The 23941-nt window shown below is 39.1% G+C and overlaps 1 protein-coding gene across 2 annotated transcripts in view; it reads left to right on the top strand.

The window, feature by feature from the left end:
* kcnn1a (potassium intermediate/small conductance calcium-activated channel, subfamily N, member 1a) overlaps positions 1-23941 on the top strand; it is a 96762-nt gene that overhangs the window by 60831 nt on the left and 11990 nt on the right. For both annotated transcript variants that reach the window (XM_015038202.1, XM_015038203.1), the window contains exons 2-4: positions 44-517; positions 5078-5173; positions 6719-7137. In XM_015038202.1, the coding sequence (XP_014893688.1) occupies positions 44-517; positions 5078-5173; positions 6719-7137 (989 nt within the window). The remainder of the gene's footprint in view (positions 1-43; positions 518-5077; positions 5174-6718; positions 7138-23941) is intronic.

The raw sequence follows: 23941 nt of genomic DNA, 5'->3' as shown, positions 1-23941 counted from the left end.
GTTGTGAGAGTGCTTTATTTATTCTTGCTCTTTCTGTTTCCAGACCTCAACTGAGCAGAAGAAGCTGAGCCATGCTGGATCCAAGCCCTCCCTCTCTGAGAGCAGTGGCCGACTCCCTCAGATAGCCATGAACACCTGCAAGTACAATGGTGGAGTGGTAAGACCACTAGTAGGCAGCCTGGCGTCCTCGTCGCGCCGAAACCTTGCGGAGCTTGACTCGGAAACGCAACCCTTGCAGACGTTGCACAGCTCTGGCTTAGAGGTGGTGGTGTCCAAGGGCAACGGCGGAGAGGACCCCAGTAAGGCATCCAACGAGAGCCTGGTAAGGGAGGGTAGCGGGCGAGGCGGCGGCAGGGCTCCACAGAAGAAGAACAAGGACATTGGCTACAAGCTCGGTCACCGGAGGGCGCTGTTCGAGAAGCGAAAGCGACTCAGTGACTATGCACTCATCTTCGGGATGTTTGGGATTGTTGTCATGGTGACGGAGACAGAACTTTCATGGGGGGTTTACACTAAGGTGGGTTTTGTGTGTGTGAGTTAGAACAAAGTGTGTCTGATTTCTGTCATTTGTGTGGATACTGCCGTTTTCAGCTTTGTGGAAAGAGATTATTAATATTGAAGTGTATTTCTGATATCAGATGCTTCCCCCAACCCTTACTCTGAGCATCTTCTGTTAGGATCAATCCAGATAAGTTGGTCCAGGAAACTGAAACCATGCTGAAACCACCCTAAGATGGAGCTCAACCAAAGAATCCTTCTGCCGACCTAAAACAACTCAGTAACTCAGTCTGTATTGTGTTCAGGATGCAACAGTCTCTGGGTTTGATGTGCTTCTTCTGTAGTGAGCATCTGGCAAATCAACAGGACAAAATTACAAATCTGACTGAAACAAAACACACCATGCACTGTTCTGATAACAACAAAGGTAAAGCAAAGATTAAGATTTTGGATATTTAAGTTTATTTGATTCTAATCCTAGTTTAAGCCTAAGAAGTTCTCAGAAAAAGAATGGATCCAGAAGATCTGTCTGTCTTCAAAGAGTTCCATCTATGTTCCTGTGTTTTAAACACTAAGTTTCTGGTCAGAGAAATAACCTAATTGACAAGTAAGGCCATAAAATAGAAAATAAATAACATCTACACTTTTCATACTTTGTATTTTTGGAGTAGTTTGGTCCCAGTTGCTCTTGGACTACCCTTTAGCTTTCAGGACCAACTAATCTGTAGTTAAGCTAAATAATGTTGCCATTAGCAATATCTACTGTAAGAAATATATTGATTGATTTTTTTTCCCCCATTTAATAGAATTTCATTTCACAAATCCTGAACTATCCTAACAAACCCTCTTTTATTCGAACAAATATCATGCTTTATCTGCTTCATCAGCTCCCAGTGCAAAGCAGACCGAGTTAAAAGTTAGAAATTGAAAAGGATTAAATCGTTTGAGACAGATCTCCATTAATAATGCAATGAGTGTATGAAAACAGAGTGGAAGCAATCATATTTAATGAGACAATCTACAACAGTCATGTGTGTTGAAGCAGTTCTAAAGGTTGTAGGCCACCGGCCCTCCAGGTCTGGATTTGAAGACCTCTGATTTCTACTATTCTAATGCAAGTCATTCTTACTGACTGCTGAAGAAATGATTTCAGTCAAAATGATGCTGCCACCACTATATTTTAGAGGTGTGGTGTGTTCAAGGTCTGACGGTCATTTAATTTGTGATGGACGTTAACTAAAGGCAGCTTGTAGATGCATTACATCACAGTGATGGAGTTTTCTCAGTATGCGAAATATGCTCTTTATCACTTAGTACTGAACTACGCTTGCAGTTTGAGTGTCTTGAAGTGTCTTTTGTTCTAAACTTAGGCCACAGTGCCACACAGCGCACTGTCCTAAACAACCATTCAGCTACATGCAAAGTCATTTTCCCAGCTCACAAATAGAACTACTTACACAACCATCAATGAGCTACTTGTGCATCAGTTATGTCCAAATAGAATTGTGTCACTGAACAGCTTTACTTGGTGTCTCTGTATTTTGATGAAATTGTCATAAAGCGAGACATAAACTGACTACCTCTTAACTACCATTTGGTGTTGTTTATGGTAGTGGAATACCCCTGCTTCTAATACACTAGTGTTGTCCTAATACATCATAGTCATGTGAACAAAACATTAAATATTTACACTATTAAATATTCAGTTCTTTAAAATGAAATTGACATACATGTACAGCTGTTTTTTTGTTTATTAATCTGTAGAAAATAGAATTGTATAATTACTGGCAAACACCAAAAGTTAACCTTGTTTTAGTCACTGAACAAAATATAGCAGCCAAAAATTATTTTTCTAACTGAGGAGAAAGGTAGAACACCCTACAGTTTTTTTTTTTTTTATGTATCCAGTATGGAAAGATGAGGTATCAACAATGAAAAATCCAGGAGCTTAAATACAGAGGAGTGTGATTACTAACAGGGTGCAGCTGGAAGGGAAGGCCCTTTGGGTTGGTACAGATTGAGACTTTTTCCAGCTGAACGTCCCACTCTCTCTTGTTCTTGTACCGCTTGAACAAACAAACAAAACAAACCTCTTTGTATTTGTGTTAATGGTCACAAATTATACTTTCTCAAATCACCATGCAACATTATGTATTTTAGGAGTTAGAAAGTTCATGTTTCTAGCACTTTTTGTCTTTGGCTGAGAGGGACCAGTGGCTCAGCAAACCAAGGAAAGGGGAATAAATAGCGAAAGGATGATTTCAGACATATCCATATGAGTTGATAAATCATTAATATTTATTTACAGCAAATTGCAGATAATGAACTGTAATTTAAGAGCTACAGAAGTATGTGGGTGTATATGTGAAAGTTAGGGGGACTAATCCATAATATGATTTATGGGGATCTAAGAAAATCAATAGATTTGTCTTGATTGTTACTGAGTGGAGATCAGTCCATTGATCAACCTGACCTCAGCTGAAATGGAAATGAATTGTAAACTCCCACACCAGACTGGTAGCAGGTTCTGTGGATGGTCCACTTCACCATCTCACATTGCAGAGTGGAAACTTGAGGTTCAGTTAAGGTTTTCTGAGCCCTGAAGCAGGGAAACTGGTAGGGAAACAGGAAGCACTGGGACTGAAAAATCCTTGAACCACTGGCAGGTGGATTAATTGGTTTACCCGATGTTATTTCACCAGGGATTTCTCAAAACAATTTCCAAATGTCTTGAGAACATGTCGCTGAACTGAGGGGCAAGGCAATCTAGTTGATGACTAAAAATACATTTGGCTATATAGACCACTGAAGGACAGAGTGATGTAGAGCTGCTCTGAGTGTCATCACACTGCTGATTATGCGGAATATTTTCTCTCGTTTTTATCATTTGTCGCTTGCGCTGTTATTATAAAAGCAATCTTAGGATCATTAGCCTGCAGTAGAGAGGCCCTTTTACACCAGGGCTGTTAAACTGATTTATCATCTGGCATTTTACCAAGTAGGAGGTGTGAGGACTACCGGTTCTCATTTCCAATGTACACAAATAAACAGCAGCGGCACTCTAGCATCCAGCCAGTCTATTTATCACAAGCACAGCTCACGCTGGTGGCCCTGAGCTAGTGTTAGCAATGGCTTTTGGCTCCAACCACTAAAAAAAGCCCCCCTATTTATGTCATGTTTTGATTAATCTGTACTTTTATTTATGATGAACGGTGTCCAGATAACATCAGGCTGTACTTACACCTGCACCTGCATGGCTAAGCATCATCTTAAGTGTACTTTTTGTATAGAACTACATTATCCACTTATACTAATAGGAATTCTCTGTGCTTGTGTGAGGTGTGTGTGTGCGTCTGTGTGTTTCCTTTAAGTGCTTTTGTTTAATTTTTGCTTCTCATTTTATATTTACATCCTAAACAAGAAATACAGGATATTTTAATTTTATTGACAATTTTATGTATTTTAGTATCCCAGTTCAATAAGTCATGCACATTATATAGATTAGGTTTGCACACATTGACGTTTAAAAGCCTTTCTTTCTGTTATGATGATCTTCAGCTTACATAAGACTAATAATAAAACAAAAAACATTCTGAATACAGAAATGTGGGCTTATTGAAAAGCATGTTTAATATCCGGTTAAAGGTCGTTATGTTCAAAAGTTCATTTCAGTCTGACAAAAGAGCCAAATATCCAAATATATAGAATATGATTGTTAATGTAGTTGAAACCAGATATTTAAAAAGGCATATTTTATTTTTCCCTGATATTAAATCAGACTAAAATCTTTCTGTCTTGGGTCATTTAGGATTATCAAAATGATTTATATTGCCAAGCAGCATAACTGTTTGAAATACATGTTTTTTTTTTTTTTTTTAGAGAATATCTTATTTTATATAAAAATCATTATCAATACAAAAACTAGTTCTGCATTGTCAGGAACTGAACTTCTAAACTATATATATACACAGTATGTGTGTGTGTGTGTGTGTGTATATATATATATATATATATATATATATATATATATATATATAAAACATTTTTTCTGAGTATTCTGGGATTTAGCTGAGAGAAATAATCTTGTACTCCCAACTGAGCTACAACCAGAAATATTTAGTCTAATTTAAAATCACACCAACAATAAGTTTGTGTGTCCTTGTATATGTAAATATAAACAGCACATGTGGATTTTTGGTTTTAACTTGGTTGTAACAGAACCACGCTGACCTCCCATTACAAATAAGACTTCCCACTACAGGCTTAGGTAGTGGAAGCAACACTTAAGATGATGCTTGGCTAACTTTTGAAAATATATCACTTGCCTTGCCTCACATTCTATGTATTTGAAAAAAAGCACAACAAAACTGTTGAAAGATCTGTTTTTTAAGGTTGTTTGTGACCTCCTTTTGTCTGAGGTCTACTCATCCTGGTCTGTTATCTTTATTAGAGACATGCTATTCAGAAATCACTGTTATTGTCATGATGTATAACAATACACACTAAATGATTTGTATTTTATATGGTTTATGTTGATATTGGAATAAATTATTCTTTTTCTGTGTTTTTTTTATTGCAGGAATCCTCATACTCATTTGCACTGAAATGCCTTATCAGCCTTTCCACTGTTATTTTGCTTGGTCTTATAATAATGTACCACGCCCGAGAAATCCAGGTGAGTCTATTGATAAAATATTAACTTCAGGGGCGGTTCTAGATGGAGGCCATTAGGGGCCAGTGCCCCTGCAGAACTGATCCCAGTCCCTGTTATGCCTCCTGTACTGAAGAAATGATACTAAATCAGTTTCTTATGCTGATATGCGCAGGCACAGAAACTGTATATAATTGTCCTTTGGAGCAAATTTATTTTTACTTTGAGAATTTTACTTTAACAATGAATTCAAATTTAAGTGTTGCATTTTTAGCTTCACTTGTGCTGAGATGGGATCAAAGATTTCATCTGCAGCCTGCAGCTTTGGAGTTGCAAGTGGCTCTGGTTCTGTGGCTCACTTAATATTTTAAAGGATGGATTATTGCCCTGTTTTTATTGCTTCACTCTTTTGTTTTGTGCCCCCATGAAAGGACACACTGGTCCCTCTGGTAAATTTGGTCTAGAACCGCCGCTGATGAACTTCAGTATGAGTCTGAACTTAATTTTGAGATAAGTATATAACTGTAAAAATAAATTGGATTTTGCAGAATAACTGAAGGAGAAATAGTAAAACAATTTGTTTGCATGATTAGAGGTTCCCTGGTTTGAATCTCAGCTGTAACTCTGAGCATGCCTGAATAATCCAGTTTCTTCCAGAGCAGGGGTCTCCAAATCCAGGCCTCTAGGGCCAATGTCCTGCAGATGTGTCCCTGGTCCAACACACCTGAATCAAATGGCTCAATGACCTCCTCACTCTGTCAGGTTTTCTAGAGTCCTGCTAATTACCTCATTATTTCACTCTGAGTTGAAGCTGAGACACATCTAAACGTCACAGGACACTGGCCCTCAAGGCCTGCATCTGAAGACTGCTACTCTACTCCAAACCAAAAATTATGTGTGTTCATTGATGTTAACAATGTGTGGCTTTCTGATTTTGTGTTTCTTTACTTGATTGACAACTGAACCAAAATGTACCTTGCCTCTTGCCCAATAACTGCTGCACAGACTTGTGGTGAAGAGGGCGCTTAGCCAAAAAGCAAGACTACGTTCCTACCCTCATTTATGGTCATTTATTAGGTTATGATAGAATGAGATTGCCGACACAAGCAGCCAAGATGAGCTTTGTCCACAGCGTGGCTGTACTCTCCCTTATAGAAGCCATCAGGGAGGGACTCAGTCTAGAGTCGCTGCTTCTCCACATCTAACGGAGTCAGTTAAAGGTGTCTCTTGTCATCTTTCCTGGATGCCTCGAAACATTTTTCGGGTATGTTCCTCTGCCAGGATACTCAGCTGGCGTGGGGACACATCCGGCTTCCCCCCCTGATGATCTGGAGGAGGGAAGTCTGGGCTGAAACTGCTGCCCCAGCAACCCTGTTCTACATAAGCAGATGACGACTAGTATGAGGAAATTGAATTGCAGTTCATTTTGATTGATTGATTAATGGATAATGATATGGAGACAGCTAAGTTACGATTTATCAAATTAAACAATTGGAAGATGCTGTACAGTTTTTTTTTTTTAAATAAAAGGAAATACATTCAGCTAAGATGCACTTTGCTTCTTTTCAGCTGTTCATGGTTGACAATGGAGCAGATGATTGGAGGATAGCCATGACATATGAGCGAATCTTCTTTATTGTGCTGGAGCTTCTGGTGTGCGCCATTCATCCCATCCCAGGCCAGTACGTCTTCACTTGGACGGCACGGCTGGCCTTTACCTACACACCGTCTGTGGCTGACGCTGACGTGGACATCATCCTCTCTATACCCATGTTCCTGAGACTCTACCTGATTGGCAGGGTCATGTTACTCCACAGCAAGCTGTTCACGGACGCCTCGTCCCGCAGTATCGGCGCCCTCAACAAGATCAACTTTAACACGCGCTTTGTCATGAAAACCCTCATGACCATCTGTCCGGGAACAGTGTTGCTGGTGTTCAGTATATCCTCCTGGATCATTGCTGCATGGACTGTGCGTGTCTGTGAGAGGTAAACACAGGGCTGTGAATAATGGATGTTGCTAGGTGCAAACCAAGACACAAAATGGCTGATGCACAGTTGTGTTGATTTGTGGATTACTAGATGCCTTCCTTCTTTCCTTCCTTCCACGTTCGTACCTGTCGTGTCTCATTCTCGTCAGTCTTCTCTTGCTTTTTATCACTCACCTGCAGTGGCCCACATGGATGAAATCATTAGCATAGGTCACATAGAAACAAAGCTTACATGTTTGCAGGAAGGCATTCACTGATTCGCCCACATGCGACAGCCCTGTTGAAGTGTTTAAAAACACCCTGACATCTGTCTCATTAGCTCAGCACTCGCTCCACAATTTCCCACTCCTTGTTTTAGATGAATATTGCTATTTTAGATGTCTTGTCCATAATTCATGAGAGCCTAATTGTTTGTTTGCTGAATGGTTTGTTTGGGTAATGCAGAGCAGCCCCCAAAATCCCTTAACCCACTTTCCTCCCCCCCAAAGCTGAGCATCTTGGTCCGTCTCGGGAGGGGTGGTGGGGCGGGTATTGGTAGGAGGGGCATCAGGGAATCTCAGTGAAAATGAAGGAAAGGCAGAAAAAAATGGAAAGCTTTCCGTTCTCTTCCTCGCTTTGCATTTGCATAGGGAAATGAGACGCTAATGTCAGCTTTGATGTTTAAAGTCTTTTTTGCGTGGTTGTTTCAGTGATGTTGTCGAAGAAGATCTAATACAGCAAATTACCCCTTTCTGGTGGTGTAGCTACAGTAGTTCATATTGCATCACAGGGGAGGGTTTGAATTTGTCCAGGTCCTGACCACAGATGCTTAGTTTCTTCCTTAAGCTCTAACTCCCATCCTTCCCTCCTAACTCCGTCCTTGTTAACCTGACACTAACCATTCCTCTCTGCTAGCCTTAGCCTCAGCACTTCAGCTGTTAGCTGGTGGATTTTAATCCTGATAACAGTATTTTACATTACAAACCAGCGCAGAGACAGGCAGACGTTGTTCTAAGCTTAAATACACAGTTGTGAATAACATGTGCAACCTTTACAGAATTCTTCTGTTTTTGTTTTTTGTCCCACTAAAATGGTCCATATCATCAAATAAATTTTAAAATCAGTACAAATAACCTGAGTAAACTACAGAATGCAGTTTTCAGAATGACGATATAATGTAGTAAGCATAAAAGCTGCACATATCCAAACCATCATGACTCTGAGCACATACAGTTGTCCCTGTTGCCAAATCATTAACCAAATCTGATATTTTTTGTTCAGTTTCCGTCTCCCTCCCAGGCCGATTACTGCCAGGATTGTAGAATCTAGAAGTTACTTTAATACAATCCATCTGATAGAAAATCAGTAGTCTATAATACATTTAGAAAATGCAACATGTCATGTTCTAATAAAAAAAAATTCAAGAACCGATCTGACATCTGTCTGGAAAACGGTAACAAAGCCATTTCTAAGGTTTTGAGACTGCAGCAAATACTGGGAACAGCATGAAACTTCCCAGGAGTGTCTGGCTGACCAGAAGAGTCCCTGATGGCTGATCCAGGAGGTCACAAAGGAACCCTGAACAACAGCTGCACCACTCTAGGCCTCCCTTAGACAGGTTTTATGATACAGCAATATGAGAGAGACTCAGATTTTTAGCAAAGCAAAACAGAGGGCTTAGCCAAAGTTTAGACTTAAATTCAGTCTAAACCCTCCAAAGTTAAAAAAAATTCTGCAAAGAGGAGTGGCAAAAAATTCCTTTACTGCAATTTGATGGAGATATTGTCTTTACATGTTTGAAGACAGTTGTTGCAACCAAGGAAGAAACAACTTGTCGTACAGTTGAGGTCAATTACTTTTTCTCACGGGGCCAGGTTGGTTTGGATAGCTTGTTCACTTAATAAATAAATTTGTTATTTGATAGCTGCATTTTATTATTTACTCTGGTTCCCCTTACCTAACATTAACATTAGTTTCACAAAGTTTCATATTAGTAAAGGATTCCATGTGCAGTTCTTGGCATGTAAGAAACTAAGAAAAAACTAAATTCCTGATCAAAGGGCTGGGCGATATAGCAACCTCTATATATACATTCATTTTAATATACTGACACAATACATCATGTAAACCTGTCATTTCCGGGTTTTTGCATTGTTCCTTTTAGACATGCACTAATATCATGGCAGCTTATATTATATTTTCAGCTCACCATTGGACCACATCTGAGCTGATAAATAGACACCACTATTTGAACATAGTTTTAAATGCTAGAGTGACATCAGTGAAAACGGTCATATAAATTAGTTTTAGTTAATCAGAGCTATCATAATTGTCTTAAAAAATATCTTATTTTATTGCCAAACACAAAAAAATCGTGTAATGGAAGGAAAATGTGTGTTTTGAGGCATGTTTGTACCAGTTCTGGATGTCTATAAACATTTAGCAAAACATCTCAAGCTCTGATTGGATGATGTCATCTGAACATCAGTTTTTGGCTCTTGCCATCTTAATTGGATTTAGTTCTGGGCTGACTGAGTTATTCTGACACATGGACATGTGCACTGCTTCAGTGTAGCTCTCGCTGTATGTTCAGGGTCGTTCTCCTGCTGGAAGGTGAAGCTCGCTCCAAGTCTTTACCAGGGATTCTCCCAGGATATCCCTGCATTTAGATCCATCCATCTTCCCATCATCCAGTGACCAGAGACGCTGGTCACTAGATGACTAGCTGTTTGTCAGTGGATGAGGTGGGTTTAGGGTGATATGCAGTATATGTTTTCTGCCACACATAATTGTAGAAAAATAGGATTAATTTGGTGTCTTTTGAACAGAACACCTTCTTCCACATGTTGGCTGTGTGGTTGGAATGGTTTGTGTGAACCTGCAAACAAGGCTTCTTTTAGCTTTCATTTTGTAATGATTTTCTTATTGTCCTTCTTTTATAACTTTTCTCACAGATTTGTGAAATTTGAAAAACTATTTGTTTCTCTGTTGGGGTATTTTCTTATCTGAGCTGTGGATCTTTGCATCTCCTCCAGAGATGGGATTGTTGGCTGCCTGTCTGGTTATTGCTGTCAGTTTAGATGTTTTGGTAGGTTTGCAGCTCTGTCGTAGTGTTTCTATGTTTACATATACGGAATGGATTTGATAAATTATAGCCTGCTCAGTTCCTTGTATACAGTTTCACTGCCTGCATGTCCACTAACAATAAAATTGCGCAAATTGAAATTGTAGAAATAAATTTGTTTATGGAACCATGGCGATTTTGGAAAATTGTATGTTTTTTTCAATAAATAGGTTTTGCACTGGGACAAGGTGGTTTTTCAGCTGTATCAAGATAGAGGTACTTTAAAAAACTCCAGTAGAAATTTTTTTTTCACATCATACATTGCCTGCTCTCTGGTAATGCCGCAGCTTTTTCCAGTCAACAGATCCTGTTGTGAATGCTCAGGCTAATTAGCATAGTCATCTATGACGGTAGATAAGTTTTTTCTGTAATGGTAAGCTGTTTCTCCGCCATTAGGACATTTAGCAGTGAGTAAGAAAGGATGATTGACAGCGCTGAGCCCCGCCTCCTGGCTCTGATTGGTTGTTTTTGGTCTGGAGCTGTACATTTCTTCAGACAACAATAATAGCTCAAGGAGAAGATAGGTGGGACTGAACTTTTCACAGATGATCTGTCTCATAACATACTGTCTATAAACATAGTTTTTCTAAAAGTTGCATCCTGCACCTTTAATGAAAACACCACAATTGCGAAATTGTGTTTTTTTGACATTAGCAGAGTATAGATAAAGATTTGTGTACATTTCATTTGTAATGGAAGTGCAGCTATTGTTCTCCAGTCCATCCTGTTGTGCAGATGGACATCAACGTATACCTTGACCTTAAAGATGGCCATACTGCTGAGTAGTCTGTCAGGTCCCTGTGCTCAGCCTCTTGTCCATTTCTGATAGACCCAGCGACTTAAAGTCATCTAAGTGTTTCTGCAGATGACAGGACTCTGACTTGTACTGGAAGACTGGAGCACACAGTGTAAAAATACATTTTGACAGGACAGTCCCCTGCTGACCTCCTGGTCAAACACAGTCTGTAGTCTCTCAAACTGTGGTCTGTTTGTCAGGAAGTTATTAATTCAGGTGATTATGGCTGAATATTGATGTTTGTACTAATCTTGCCTCGGTTCAGGTTTGCTGACCTTGTGAAAATGAATTTTCCCCTTGTGGGACAACAAAAGTATCTGAATTTGAATCTGAGTCCACCTGTGCCTTCCTGAGTTTCTTACACACTTAAGCAGTCTGGGTTGTGTTAAATGCACTAGAGAAATTAGAGAAGATAAACTCACAGTACTGGCTTATGGTGACCTCTTTACAGCTTTAGGTCCTGAGTGGCTTGTTTACCTTCTCAGTTGGGCCAAAGACATTCTCCCCATAACTTTTATGATGCAAGATGCTTGGACAACAGGGCTTGTAGTGCTAAGTATGGATGAATGAGATTTCCTGGATACTGGAATGAGGCAGGATTGTCTTCCAAAGCACTGCAATTCTTTCCTGGGTTGCGCTGAACTTGAAGAGATGATGCAGGATCCCACAGACCTTCAAATCCTGAGGGTCTGAAACCGTCTGGTTGCAGTTTTGTTCTGGTTCCATCTCTCCACCTTCCTTTCATGATGACAAGACATGGACATGGGGTGAGGTGAAGGAAGCACCAGCCTTCCCTGATATCATTGAAGAAAATAACTGAGCAGTAACCCTAAGATCAATGTCCAAATCAGAAGAAAAATGTGGTGTGAAAAGGAAGTTGTGGGTAAATTGGAGGAAAAGAGGTGTGTCTGGCTGAGAGCAGGTGAGGATGATGCTGGGCTTGTTTCTAAACTGAACATGTTGAGGAAGGTCTTTAGTTCAATGGCCCTGTCCACCTCACACCATCTGACCCTCTTGTTATGTCTGAAGTTGATTTTGTGCACAGCTCAGTAATTTCCCTGGCTTCTTTTCTCTGGTATCTCCTTTTTCTCTTTCAGTCATTCTTTGAGGCCAGTGGCTGTGTAGAGCTTTACATTTCAGAAAGTACTGTAGTGGTCTATTGGGAATCATTTTGTCCACATAAACTTTAAATGGATAGCTGCACACTAAGTCATGGCATAGCTGTCATGTCCATGTGATACACAGGGTGCACCAGCCTGTACCATCCCTGATGTTTGCATAAAACAAATCCAACATTTTTTTGTTTTTATTTTTCATTCTGGTGGAGTAGTTGAAGAGCTGCTGAAATCATTGAAGGGAGAGAGGAATAGATAACATTTTTCAGATATTCCTGCATATGCATCCAATGAGGCTTCTGTCCTTAACAACAACGGAGTGGAGTGGATGATTTAATATGCACAGTTGGCATATTAAATCATCCACTACAGGATCTATACATCTACAGAGGTAATACTGCTGAATTCCTTTGGTAAATAAAATGGACATAATTTACAGCTATGTCAAAGTTCAGTACCTGGACTGCAGAAACAACAGCAGGATGTTTTGGATTACACAAGCTATTGATGACAATCCCTACAACTCTTATTTTTGCTCCGACTCTTCAAATCTCTGTCTGCTTGTCCAGTCTTAACTTGTGAAAGTCGCGAAGAGATACTAGAGTTGGTTATTATGTGGTTGGCTATTGCTGCCACATCTCTTTGAAACACATGACGCTGCATTCCAGAGAGCGTGGCTGGGTATTTGTTAGATCATCCTCCAATGTATGAGAGGGTCATGTTAGCCACTGTGATCAAGAAGGTTTTAGCTTCCTGTTTTTCTTGATCCACTCTGCTCTTGCTCTTCATCCAACACTCTTCCTCTATAACCCGTCATTGATTTAGGGTCCAGTTTGGTTCTATTAGAGCTTTTGAAATATTTATCTCTTTTATTTCACATTATCAGAATGTGACAAAATATGCTAAATTTAAAGAAAATTAGCAAAAGTAAAGCTTTTAATCTCAAAATGATTTAAATTGCTTGTTTTATAACAGAGATACAGCAACAAGCTGCCACATTGCGCAACAAAATTCTACTCCATTATAAATAAAACAGTAGATAACCAAAATGGTTTAGCATCATTAGAAGTAAAATAATTTATTTCTAGAATAATAACAGGAAAAAGAACAGGAGAGTAGCATATTGAAGGTAAATGCCTAGTCTTGATAACCTTGGCTTTGACCTTGAACATAAATAAGAATTTGGTTTTGGTCTATATCGTACCAGCCCTGTCTTCCTGTCTTCTACTGCACATCTAACTGTATGTCCTCCACCCAGAGTGAGCTCAGAAACCCAGACATTAATAGTCATACTTGAGAAGCACAGAGGTTCCAAAAAAGCTAAAAAAAAAAAAAAAAAAAATTGATTGGCTCAACCACGCAGTCATTCACACTGCTAGAGCACACTCCCAAACACCAGGGCATGTCACCACTTTACTTCATTTTCCAGAATGAGATGGGCGGAGCTGTGTATGTATGTCTTTTTGTGTTACTGTGAATGGTTATGAGCATGCATGTGCAGTTATGCGAGTGTGTGTGTGTGTGCGTGTGTGTGTGTATGTGTGTTTGTATAATGTTTTGTTGTACTTTCTATTTCCCCACTATGCTGCTCCATAGGGATACCATGTGAGTCCTTTTTCTCTAGCTGTAAAAAAAAAAAAAAAAAAAAAAAAAAAAAATCTATATATCATTTTCTTCACTGAGCTGGTGCCACTGCTGCCCTGACTGGGAGGGTGGGGGTATTAGAGGGGTTTAGGGGCAGCCCTTCTAAAACACATGAACTGTCAAACCTAGCAGGCCAAAGCAGAATCAGGTAAGGCCTCTCGTTGGCAGGAATGTGCCACTGCTCCTCTGCTAAGAGGACATATTCTACTGGCTTAGAAGCATAGCAGAGGTGAAGTAACTGTGTGAGCAGCACTTTGAAGCAAGCGTCTCTTTGCTAACTGTTGTGCATGAGGCCAAAGAGAACCTGAGTGGGTGGGGGGAGGGGTTGGATTTAAAGCAAAGTACTCCATGTCACCTTCAGAAGTCTACCATAGGGCAATCCATCTTTGTACAATTTGTCTCCCTTTCTTGATTTATGAAATTGCTATAGATCCATGTGACACAAAAATACTTTCTAGGAGCAACTGCAAAGATTTTTTGAGGAGAAAAACCCTTTGTATTCTTTTCCTCACACATTACCATCTCATTATGCGTCTCCCTCTCACAAAATTGATTGAATCGTGTTCTAATGGTTTTTCAAAGACATTTGTTGCTCTTACCCAAATATATTTTGCCTAGAAATCCAGAAACAAAAATCCTATCCAGACTAACTTTATCTTGAATCAGAACAGTGAGCAGTTTGTCAGTCTTGTTGTTGAGACTATTTAAGTTGTTTTTTTTTTGTGGCCCTGGTTTGAACATTGCAATGCTGATGTACAGATTGAGGTTTAACCAGTTGAAATATTACAGGGCAGGATTTAAATGAGGGCTTTGTGTTCCCTTGCAACTTAAAGTACGTAGACACAACGGTAAAGCAGGAAACTCTTCAGAATGTGATGACTACTGTCCTTGTTTGTTTCACTATTCCAAATGTCACTTCCCCTTCCTCATCTCCTTTGGTAAACATAAAAAACAGCATGATAGTTTTCATGTTTACTGCCCAATTCCATTCTTTTAAACAAATCAAAAACGAAAAGAAGAGGCGCTTGTTTCCTAAAAGTGCTTTGTGTGACTTGTATCCTCTGTTAAATGCGTTGAGGCACTGTCACATTGATCATGCTCCTGTGTTTATGAAAGGGCAGTATGCTGTGAGAGTGGACGAACACGGAGTCTAACTGGAAAATGCCTAGATGGGAGGAATGAAAGTCACACATCCACAGGAATTGAGAGGGATGGAGTAGTAGAGGGAGTGTGGAGTTGGGGAAGATTTTTTAAATTTACTGTGAATGGATTAAAGACTGTTCTTACTCCTTTCCTCATAGTTCGTTCTTATTCCTCTCCTAGTGCATAACATATTATAAACCTCATCTAAGTTCTTTTGGCTTTAACCTCCAAGTCCCTCTCTCCCTACTCCTCACTGACTGATTTATACATCCCGTACTCTACCCATCTAATGTGGCCTCATCTGCAGTTTCCCGTCATCGTCTCTTCCCTGTTCCTATCTTGTCCCCTTACAGACCGAACCCGCTTTAAACTGCTGCATGCGTGCTTGTTCTGCCTCCCTTTCTTAGCCATTCCCTAATTTTCTTTCCCTTCTTGTTTCGATTCTTTTACCTGAAACAAAACGTTCCATTCCCAGGCAGTGTGAGTGATGTTTCTCACCTCACTGTCTACAGCAACGTCAAAGTCTCAGAAAGTTTATCCGACTGTCGCTGAGAGCAAGGCACCACATAATCAAGCTCGAATTACTCATCGGATACACACACACACCATATGTTACATGCATCATCGCCCAATTGAAACATAGAATAACCCAAATACTCTGACCAGGGAAAACATCCACCATGATGCACTTAGAACAGATACAAGGTTTACATACATCTTGGTTGATTGTATGTGTGTGTGTGTGTGTTTTTATTTTTCTATTTATTTTTATTTTTTCATGGTGGTCCTCAGGCAGCCACATACTAACATTATATATAAAGCTAGTATTATATATAATATATTCATCTGAAACCTACTCTCTCCAAAAAAAAAAAAAAGAAAATCAGATTTTTGTCAAAAGAGTAGATAGGTTGGAGAGAAAGTGAGCTACACTAAGCAAGCACTCCATGATCTAACCAGTGTTGTGGGTGGAAATGCAACACATTTCATGAATTGATGCTCGGGATGACTTCATAGAGCTACACAGCATTTGTAGAGGCAATGGAGTGGTGGAGTTTTACTGCTGCTGTGTCCCCTGAAGGACAGAAGCCCAGAATCTGCACCAAATAGTGACAGTTTTATTAAAGGGGGAGCAGCTGCAGCTGGAGTTTAGGTCGGTCACACTGTGGTGATTTTGCTGTGTTTTTTGGGTGCTACCTCCAAGTAATTCAATGAGACCTCTGTAACAGAAAAGTCTCAGGTTTGTTAACACTGGTGGAGACATAAATATGCACTCCAGCATTGACAATAAGGAGCTCATGAACTGCTATCTGTGTAGTGGCCTTGCAGACTAAGGACAGTCATGGAATGACAGAGAGGCCTGCTTTAGGGGAAAATTAACAAGTCACATTTTTAAGGTGAATATGATTGTCTCACTTGACTGACCTTGCTAAAGAATAACTTTTATAAAATCTCAAGAAAAAGCAGAACTCAATTTTTCCATTGGTTACCAACAGATAAGGTCAAGATTATCAACATAAATGTAGCATCTTTATTTAAGGTGACCACTATAGGTGTGTGATACTTCATATTTTGATATTGATTCAGTACCAAGTAAATATTGGACCAGTATCACTGAGACCAATAATTATATCGATACTGATACCGACACGTTTTGTCTAAGTTTGACATATTATCAAACTTCTGACCTTTAGGTGTTTTGTGTTTTTTCCTTTAAATTATTCTGTTCACACCTATGATAGAATTTGGACAAAGCTGAAAGGTGTTAATAACATACTACCACGACAAACGGTAGCAGCAGAAAAATCAAACAAAGATGTGTCCACTTTTTTTTTTTAAATAAACAAAGTGACGGTTTTATTAAACGGGGAGCAAATCAATACAATTTTTTTTGAGGCACTATTGAGAAACTACAATACAGAAATAAAATACAATTTCAAGATGGTATCAATCTTACCACCATTAGAATCAATCTGATACTTACCGAGCCCTCCAGGGGACATGGGATTTTTTTTTCTTTTGCGTTCCCTCGCAAAACTTTTGCGTTTTGAAGAGAGGCAAAGAGAATTAGGTCTCTGAGTCACTTAATACCATGTTCAACTTAAAACAGTAAGGTGGGACTTAAAAAAATTCACTTACATTTATTCCTATGGATTTATTGCGTTCCCTCGCAATACTTTTGTGAAAAGTTAAATCTTAGTCTCATCTGACCAAAGCACACAGTTGACATTAAAGTTTCAGCATAATTTAGAAAACTCTACATGCATATTTGTGATGGTGGGACAAAAAGACAAAACATAACATCCTGCTCATTAAGTGAGGTGGTAAGATAAACTTTGCTCCTTTTTGAATTATTGAACAGCATGTTTTCTTTTTCAGTCCCATTGTGAAGAAAGAGTAATAGACATGTACCATTTTGTTGTTATACTTGGAGTGCATCCAGAAAGTATTCACAGCACTTCACCTTTACTTTTCCCAGATTTTGCTATGTGACAGCTTTGTTCCTAATTGTATTAAATTAATTTATTCAGAATTCTACCCAATTATGACAATACAGAAAAACATTGAGATTTTTGCAAATTTATTAATGTGAAATTCATTTACTTTAGGGCCTTTTCACATCAACAGAGGCTGCTGGATTGTTAATCTTCAGTCATCAACTGGTGGGAAGTATTTATTAGTACCAGGCTTGACTGTAGATAATTTGAACAAGCAGTTTATTTTTTTCGAGAAGAGATGCAGGTCATATTTTTCCTTTCCTTCTTACCATTCAGGTCCCACTATGTATCATGTGTTTTATGCAGAAATGGATAACTGATCGCCTTCTTTGAATCACTTCATACGTGTCCTGATAACAAAGCAGTCAAAGTGGGGAACAAACTCTAGGTTCCTGACATATTTGTTGCCCTGGAATAGGTTGAAAGTGGTGCCAGCTCTTCTCCATGTTAACCCAAAAACCTGCCACGGTATATTGAGAGCTTGAAAATATTGTTTTCATCACGTCCCTTCTATTTCCATGATTCATTTACAAAGAAGAGAGCAGAGACATCCATAGTTGGTGCTAATAATAAAAGAGGGAGAAAAGACACCTTTAGCGTTTCTCCCAGCATTCTTCTGGGTTATGTTTACTGCAGAAAGAAGCCCACTGTACTGCACCGTGTTCTCCAAGTTGAAAATGCGGCACATTTCAGCCTGCACTAAAGACATGACTCATTCTCTGCACGCCTTCATGCCAAGATGAATGAAGTTTGCATACTAGTCATTTGTAATTACAATATTTAGCCATCTGATCAAGTTTAGCCCCCTGGCAGCTATCAAAGGCCAGCTGGTGAAGTGTTGGAATGCAGGTAAAAGAGACAGGGGTGTCAAATTCAATGAGCATCTACCTTCCACGTTTCACAAATGAGAGCTGGTCCTCAAAGACGCTTCATTCCCTCGTCCCAGTGCAACATTACAGACCCTGAGTTTTCCCCTCGCACTCCTGCTCTCAATATACTGGCTTTGAAGCATGCAGGATGCAGACAACTTTTTATTCCTGCATGATACAAAACGGACTGCTTCTGTGCATGTCATCACACACTAGAATCCTACAAGCCACACACTGCTGTGGGACAGAAAAGCTCCCAGGAATTCATTCCCCCTTGACTTTGAGCATGAACACGAGGAGTGGGAGTTTTATGCACTGCAGAAGGCATGAGTAGATGATTAAAAATATTTGGTGGCAATGAACTGTCTTGGAGGAGAAAATTGACCCAAGAATTCCTGAAACAGTGGTTGTTGTTTTTTTTTTTTCTAATAGAAAAAAAGAAACTGAGCCCTTAGTTTTTCTTTTGTGTTTGGAGGAGATCTGTTGAACATTTTTGATAGGTTCACTTTGGAAAATACAGTTAACTGATTTAACTAAAATCTTCTTGAGAAAAGATGCACTTATTACGACTTTAATTTTTGTTACTCAGTTTTTGGACATATTTGACGAGCCGTTAAATATGTTTATGCTAATCCTAACTTCACTTTAACAGTTATATTATTTGTTGATATGAGAATTGTGTTTAAAGTATTCTTTAACTTTCTACCAGAGGCCAAAGGCGAGTCATGCGCATGTGAGAGAGAGACAAATTTGCCGCAGACTTTACATCTTAAACTACATTTAGCAAATGATATTAGCATGGTTAGCTTGTACTTATTTCATGGAGAATAAATGTTTACCATAAAGCAGCAGTATGTATTTTTTTTTTAAAAAAAACATGTTTTTACTTATTTGTTAAAACTATCACCATGTGGTGACAAAATATGAGACAGATAATCTGTGAAAAAAATTACCTCTGCTGCCTTCTTTCTATGGTCCTGCTGTCATCTGAACAAATATACAGCTCTGTCAGAAACAACCAATCAGAGGCAGGAGGAGGGTCTTACCGCTGTCAATCACCCTCACTCACTCAAATGTTCAGGTTAGTTAGCATAGTTACAATGGCAGCAGATGAACAGTTTTCCTGGAACGCCTAGTTATTTCTCCACCAGTAGCACATTTAGTAGTGCATACATGATGCTGATTGACAGTGCTAAGACCCTCCTCATTTCTGCAGATGGCAATAGTGGCACTGTGAGGAGGCAGAGGAGCTCGGTTTTCATATTAACCTGCCCCAAGATATTGACAGTTTTAACAAATTTGTAAAAAAAACAAAAAAAAAAACAAAAAAAACATTTTTGAAAAAGTTCCATACTCCTGCTTTAACTCAGTTCTACAAAGCTACCAGTTTTTCCAAATCTAGCAATTGCTGTAACATAAATAAGTGAAAAGATAAAATGACTAAAACAGAGCAGGTTTTATTTTTTTTTCTGTTATTTCCTTAAAGTGTCCCTCTCTCTCACTTCCTGTGAATCTGTGAGCATCTTTGTGCTTCCTCTGTGACCTCATGCTTAACGCCTCATCTAGAATCAACTTGCCAACATTTAGTTTTTTTCACCCAGTAACAGTGTGTACCCTGAAGTCTTTGGTTGATAGTATGATCTCAACCAATCAGTCATGTGTCTGGGCTGATCAAATTGAGAATCGCAGTAATTATGAAAATTAATAACTGATTAGAAAAAGCTGGCATTTTTTAAGTGTCCAATCAATTGCTCACATATCTGGGCTGATCAAATTCAAAATGACACTATTTGTGTCACCAGAACTTTTATTGGTGCATCTCTGCCCTTAAAACATTCTCAGTAGTTATAATTTATGCAGTTTTAAAATAAAAAAAACCTCTCTTCTCCAAGACAGTCCATTGGTTATATTTAAGCAAGTTGAACAAAGGTGCACAAGGCATATTTGCCTCTGTAACAGACTTTTGCGTTGCTGCAAAGGATATCGGAATGCCATCCTCAATCTTGGGCTTCTACAGTTTTGTTTTTTTTATTTCTTTGTAAAGTTATTTTTCATACACTTTGTTGGCCTTTGATTTGACATTTCAAACATTGCTGAAAGCTACTTTAATGTTTGCTGTGATCATTTGTATGTTCAAAGTTTTTTTTTTTTCTTTCAGCACCTTAATCTCTGATGGAGCATTTGTCACACACTGTGACCAATCAGTCAACTGTTTGATTTATTGCAGCATTATTACCATTTTGAATGCACTGACATGCATTTGTTTAGTTGCATTTATCAACATGAGTTTAATTGATTTGTGGCACTTTGTACCATAATGTCTGGTAAAAGATGTTCTTTCTTTGACATTTGAAAAATGTTCTTTGAAATTATTATGGTATTTTGTAAAGGATTTGAATCTGCAGCCATTTTATGAATGTCCCTGGTCAAAAATTTATTTTTTTATCTTTCAAGATTCTGAGAATGTCTTTTGTTGATACTGTTTTCAAATACTTTAAGCATATTGTATATAATTTTTTTCCCCCCATATGTCACATTAGTTTCTCTGTGCAGAAGTTCATTTTCTCTGCCTGAAAATAAGTAAGTTCTTGTGCCAAACCAGTGCTTGAAAATAGAACCACTTCTGAGACCAGTAACTCTTGTATATAAAAAAAAAAACTAGTTCTATGTTGCACCACCTGCTGGGCTGAGGAAAAAACATCAGATGCATTTCTTTCTTGCAGGTGCATTTCTTCTAATTTCCCTAAATTTTTGACATAAAAAATTTAGGTCAATAATTTCTTGACCTAAAAAATTAGGTCAAATTTTTTTTTTTTTTAAAGTTTTTAAGAAAACGCCCACTAATCTAATTTTCTTTTGATGCATGGCCGTTAAAAGAAAATTAGATTAGCATTGAGATAACACAAGTTAACTTTTTTCAAATTTTTTCTGATGTATTTTTATATACCGTCCATGGCAACGTTATACCTGCCATGGATGGTAAATACATGGTAGGTAATGCAGGAGACAGTTCAAAATATGTTCTGTGTTTAGGATGTGCTTCCTGTGGCAAAGCAGGCGCTCCATATAGGTTAGCTTAGATGTCCATGGCGTGACCCCTGACTTTTAAACATGCACTCCCTCTTCTCAGTCTTTTCCCCCTTTCCCACAGATTCTGTGGTGGGATTTATGTTTCCTACCACTAGCAAACCCCCCACCACACTGATTCCTGTCAATAAATGAAATCAGATGAAAGCATATGAAATCAGAAATGACAGCAGATTAGTCATGCAAGACTTTTCTGGTTCTGTTACCACCTGGCAACAAGCCACTTATCTGGTAAAAACGACACGATCCTTATCAGTGTTTTCATAGAACATGCTGTTAATGAGGACTATTTGAAGCAACATTTGCTAATTGAATTGTTAGCAACATAAGCTAATAACAATGAAGTTCTTAGAATATTCTGGCTCCAAAAACTAAAGGACCATCTTAAAAACAGATGATGTACATTTACATTAAGGCTATCAGAAGTGGAAATAAACTGTCTATCGCTGCAGCTATCAGCTATAACATCTTTGGGCGCTATCCTAGCTGTAGTTGGTGTAGAAAGTTGATCCAGGCCTCAACATTACATAAACCGTATGATGTATGTGATTTGAGGTTAAAATCCCAATATTTACTAAAGGATATTGTCAGGTAGATGTCAGTGACATGAAAAAAACAGAAAGTTGCTTTTTTTCAAAGTTTTCTGGAGAGCTTCCCACCAGCAACAAGCAGACAGTACTAGCTTAGCAGGCCCCATTAATGTGCATCATGATGAGGGAACTGTATTTTTCCATCAAGTATTCGTACTGAGGATTGATCTTATGTCCTGGAGTTGTTCTAATATAGATAAAAAGTCATTCATTGATTATCTAAAAAACTTTGATGGAGTTCTCATATCATCTGTAACTAAAGATGGTTACAGAAGACAAACATTTGCCTTTAATATATTTCTTTAATGTTTACCGTATTTTCAACACTATAAGGCCCACCTTCAAAGAATGGCCTAATACTTTTTTCATGTATTAGGCGCACCGCATTATAAGGCGCATAGAATAGACGCTCCATACTCTATTATTACACATCCACATTTACAAAGACTTGGTCCCCGAGTACTTTATATAGTAGGCTGGCCCAGTTGTTGTTTCACTCACGGTGTTGCCATATTATGCCCAACTGCTTTCTGGGTAACACAGACCAACCGACACGCTGCCGCTGCAGTCTCTCGTCCCCTGCCCCTCCCTCCCGGCTTTAAATGTATTATCAAACTTTATTAACAAACCAGCGTTCTAACAACTATCCCAGCATGCACCACACACTTCTTCTTCTACGGGGAAAAAGAAGTTGGCGGCTGCTTACCGTAGTGGACCAACTACGTAAGCAGCCTACTGCATGTCTGTGTAAACATGACGTCTTTCATTTCGATCTGAGTTAATTAGCGTAGCATTTCTGCCGGATTTTCACAACATATCAGCCACGACAATGGACAGGGGAACCAACAAGTTCATGTCATCTTTTTTGGACGACATCAAGGTGTTTGAGCGGATGCCTCCAACATTGTGCGCGTCACAGCTAAAAGCTACCGATAGATGAGGAAAATAGCAGATCCTCATTCCCTCAGCATAAATATAGCTGTGGACAAGATCACTGATGCCTACTGTTGTTGCAAGGCTGGGTAAGTCGGCATTCATGGTTTTGATGGTCCACAATGTACATTAGCATATGTTTACTACTGTAGCTTGAGACGGTCACGCACGTGGTAGCTGCACTGTGACCTAAAATGGGCATTAGCCAATGAAACACGGCCCCTGTGGTAAGGTCCTTTGCTGGACCTGTTGTGGCTCAATATTGGTCCATATAGAAGGCGCACAGGATTATAAGGCGCACTGTCGGCTTTTGAGGAAATTGAAGGTTTTTAGGTGCGCCTTATAGTGCGGAAAATACGGTATATGTTTTTTGTGGACAAGTGCAAAATTTTCAACAAACTACAGGATCATTACGGCATCACTGCCTGTCCAGAAGCTCATATGGATCAAACCCGTTTGGAAGCCTTTCAGACCCAAAGGTTTGTTGGATGTACTGCTGAACAGTCCACAGCCTCTCTATACAGTACAACTAACCTTTAAGGGTTTTTCCTCCAGATTGTGTTTCCTCCTTTTTTCTTTCTGTCACTGTCTCACTTTCTCATCAGTTGGCGGCCTACAGAATCATGTTTAGCTAATTTGACCTCAAGTCTCCAGTTTGGTGTACCTGTACACATGGCATTTTGAACTCTGAGGTTGAGGGTTGGTGGGAATCTACAACTTTTTGAGTCAGAACTCGAACTTCATGAAGCCTTCAGTGCAGACAGAATGCATCATAAGAACCACAACCTGGTTTAGCACAAGAACTTTGGTCTAAAATCCCTACAAACAACTACTACCTGCTAAACTGTGTCAGCTTAAAGCTAACACACCAAACTGTTTTAGAGCAGAGGTCTCCCTCATGCTCTTCCTCCTTATTTCCCTCCGGCCACAGGCCTTGTTTGGCTCACAGAGCATCCTGTTCTTTAGCATTTTTGCATTCATGAAACTGCGGCTACCTTTTTCTAAGCCTGTCTGTCCTTGTCTT

This window comes from Poecilia latipinna, unplaced genomic scaffold, assembly GCF_001443285.1.
Source record: "Poecilia latipinna isolate Pla-1442-1.1 unplaced genomic scaffold, P_latipinna-1.0 Scaffold433, whole genome shotgun sequence".
NCBI lineage: Eukaryota > Metazoa > Chordata > Actinopteri > Cyprinodontiformes > Poeciliidae > Poecilia > Poecilia latipinna.
This window is presented reverse-complemented; position numbering and strand designations above follow the sequence as displayed.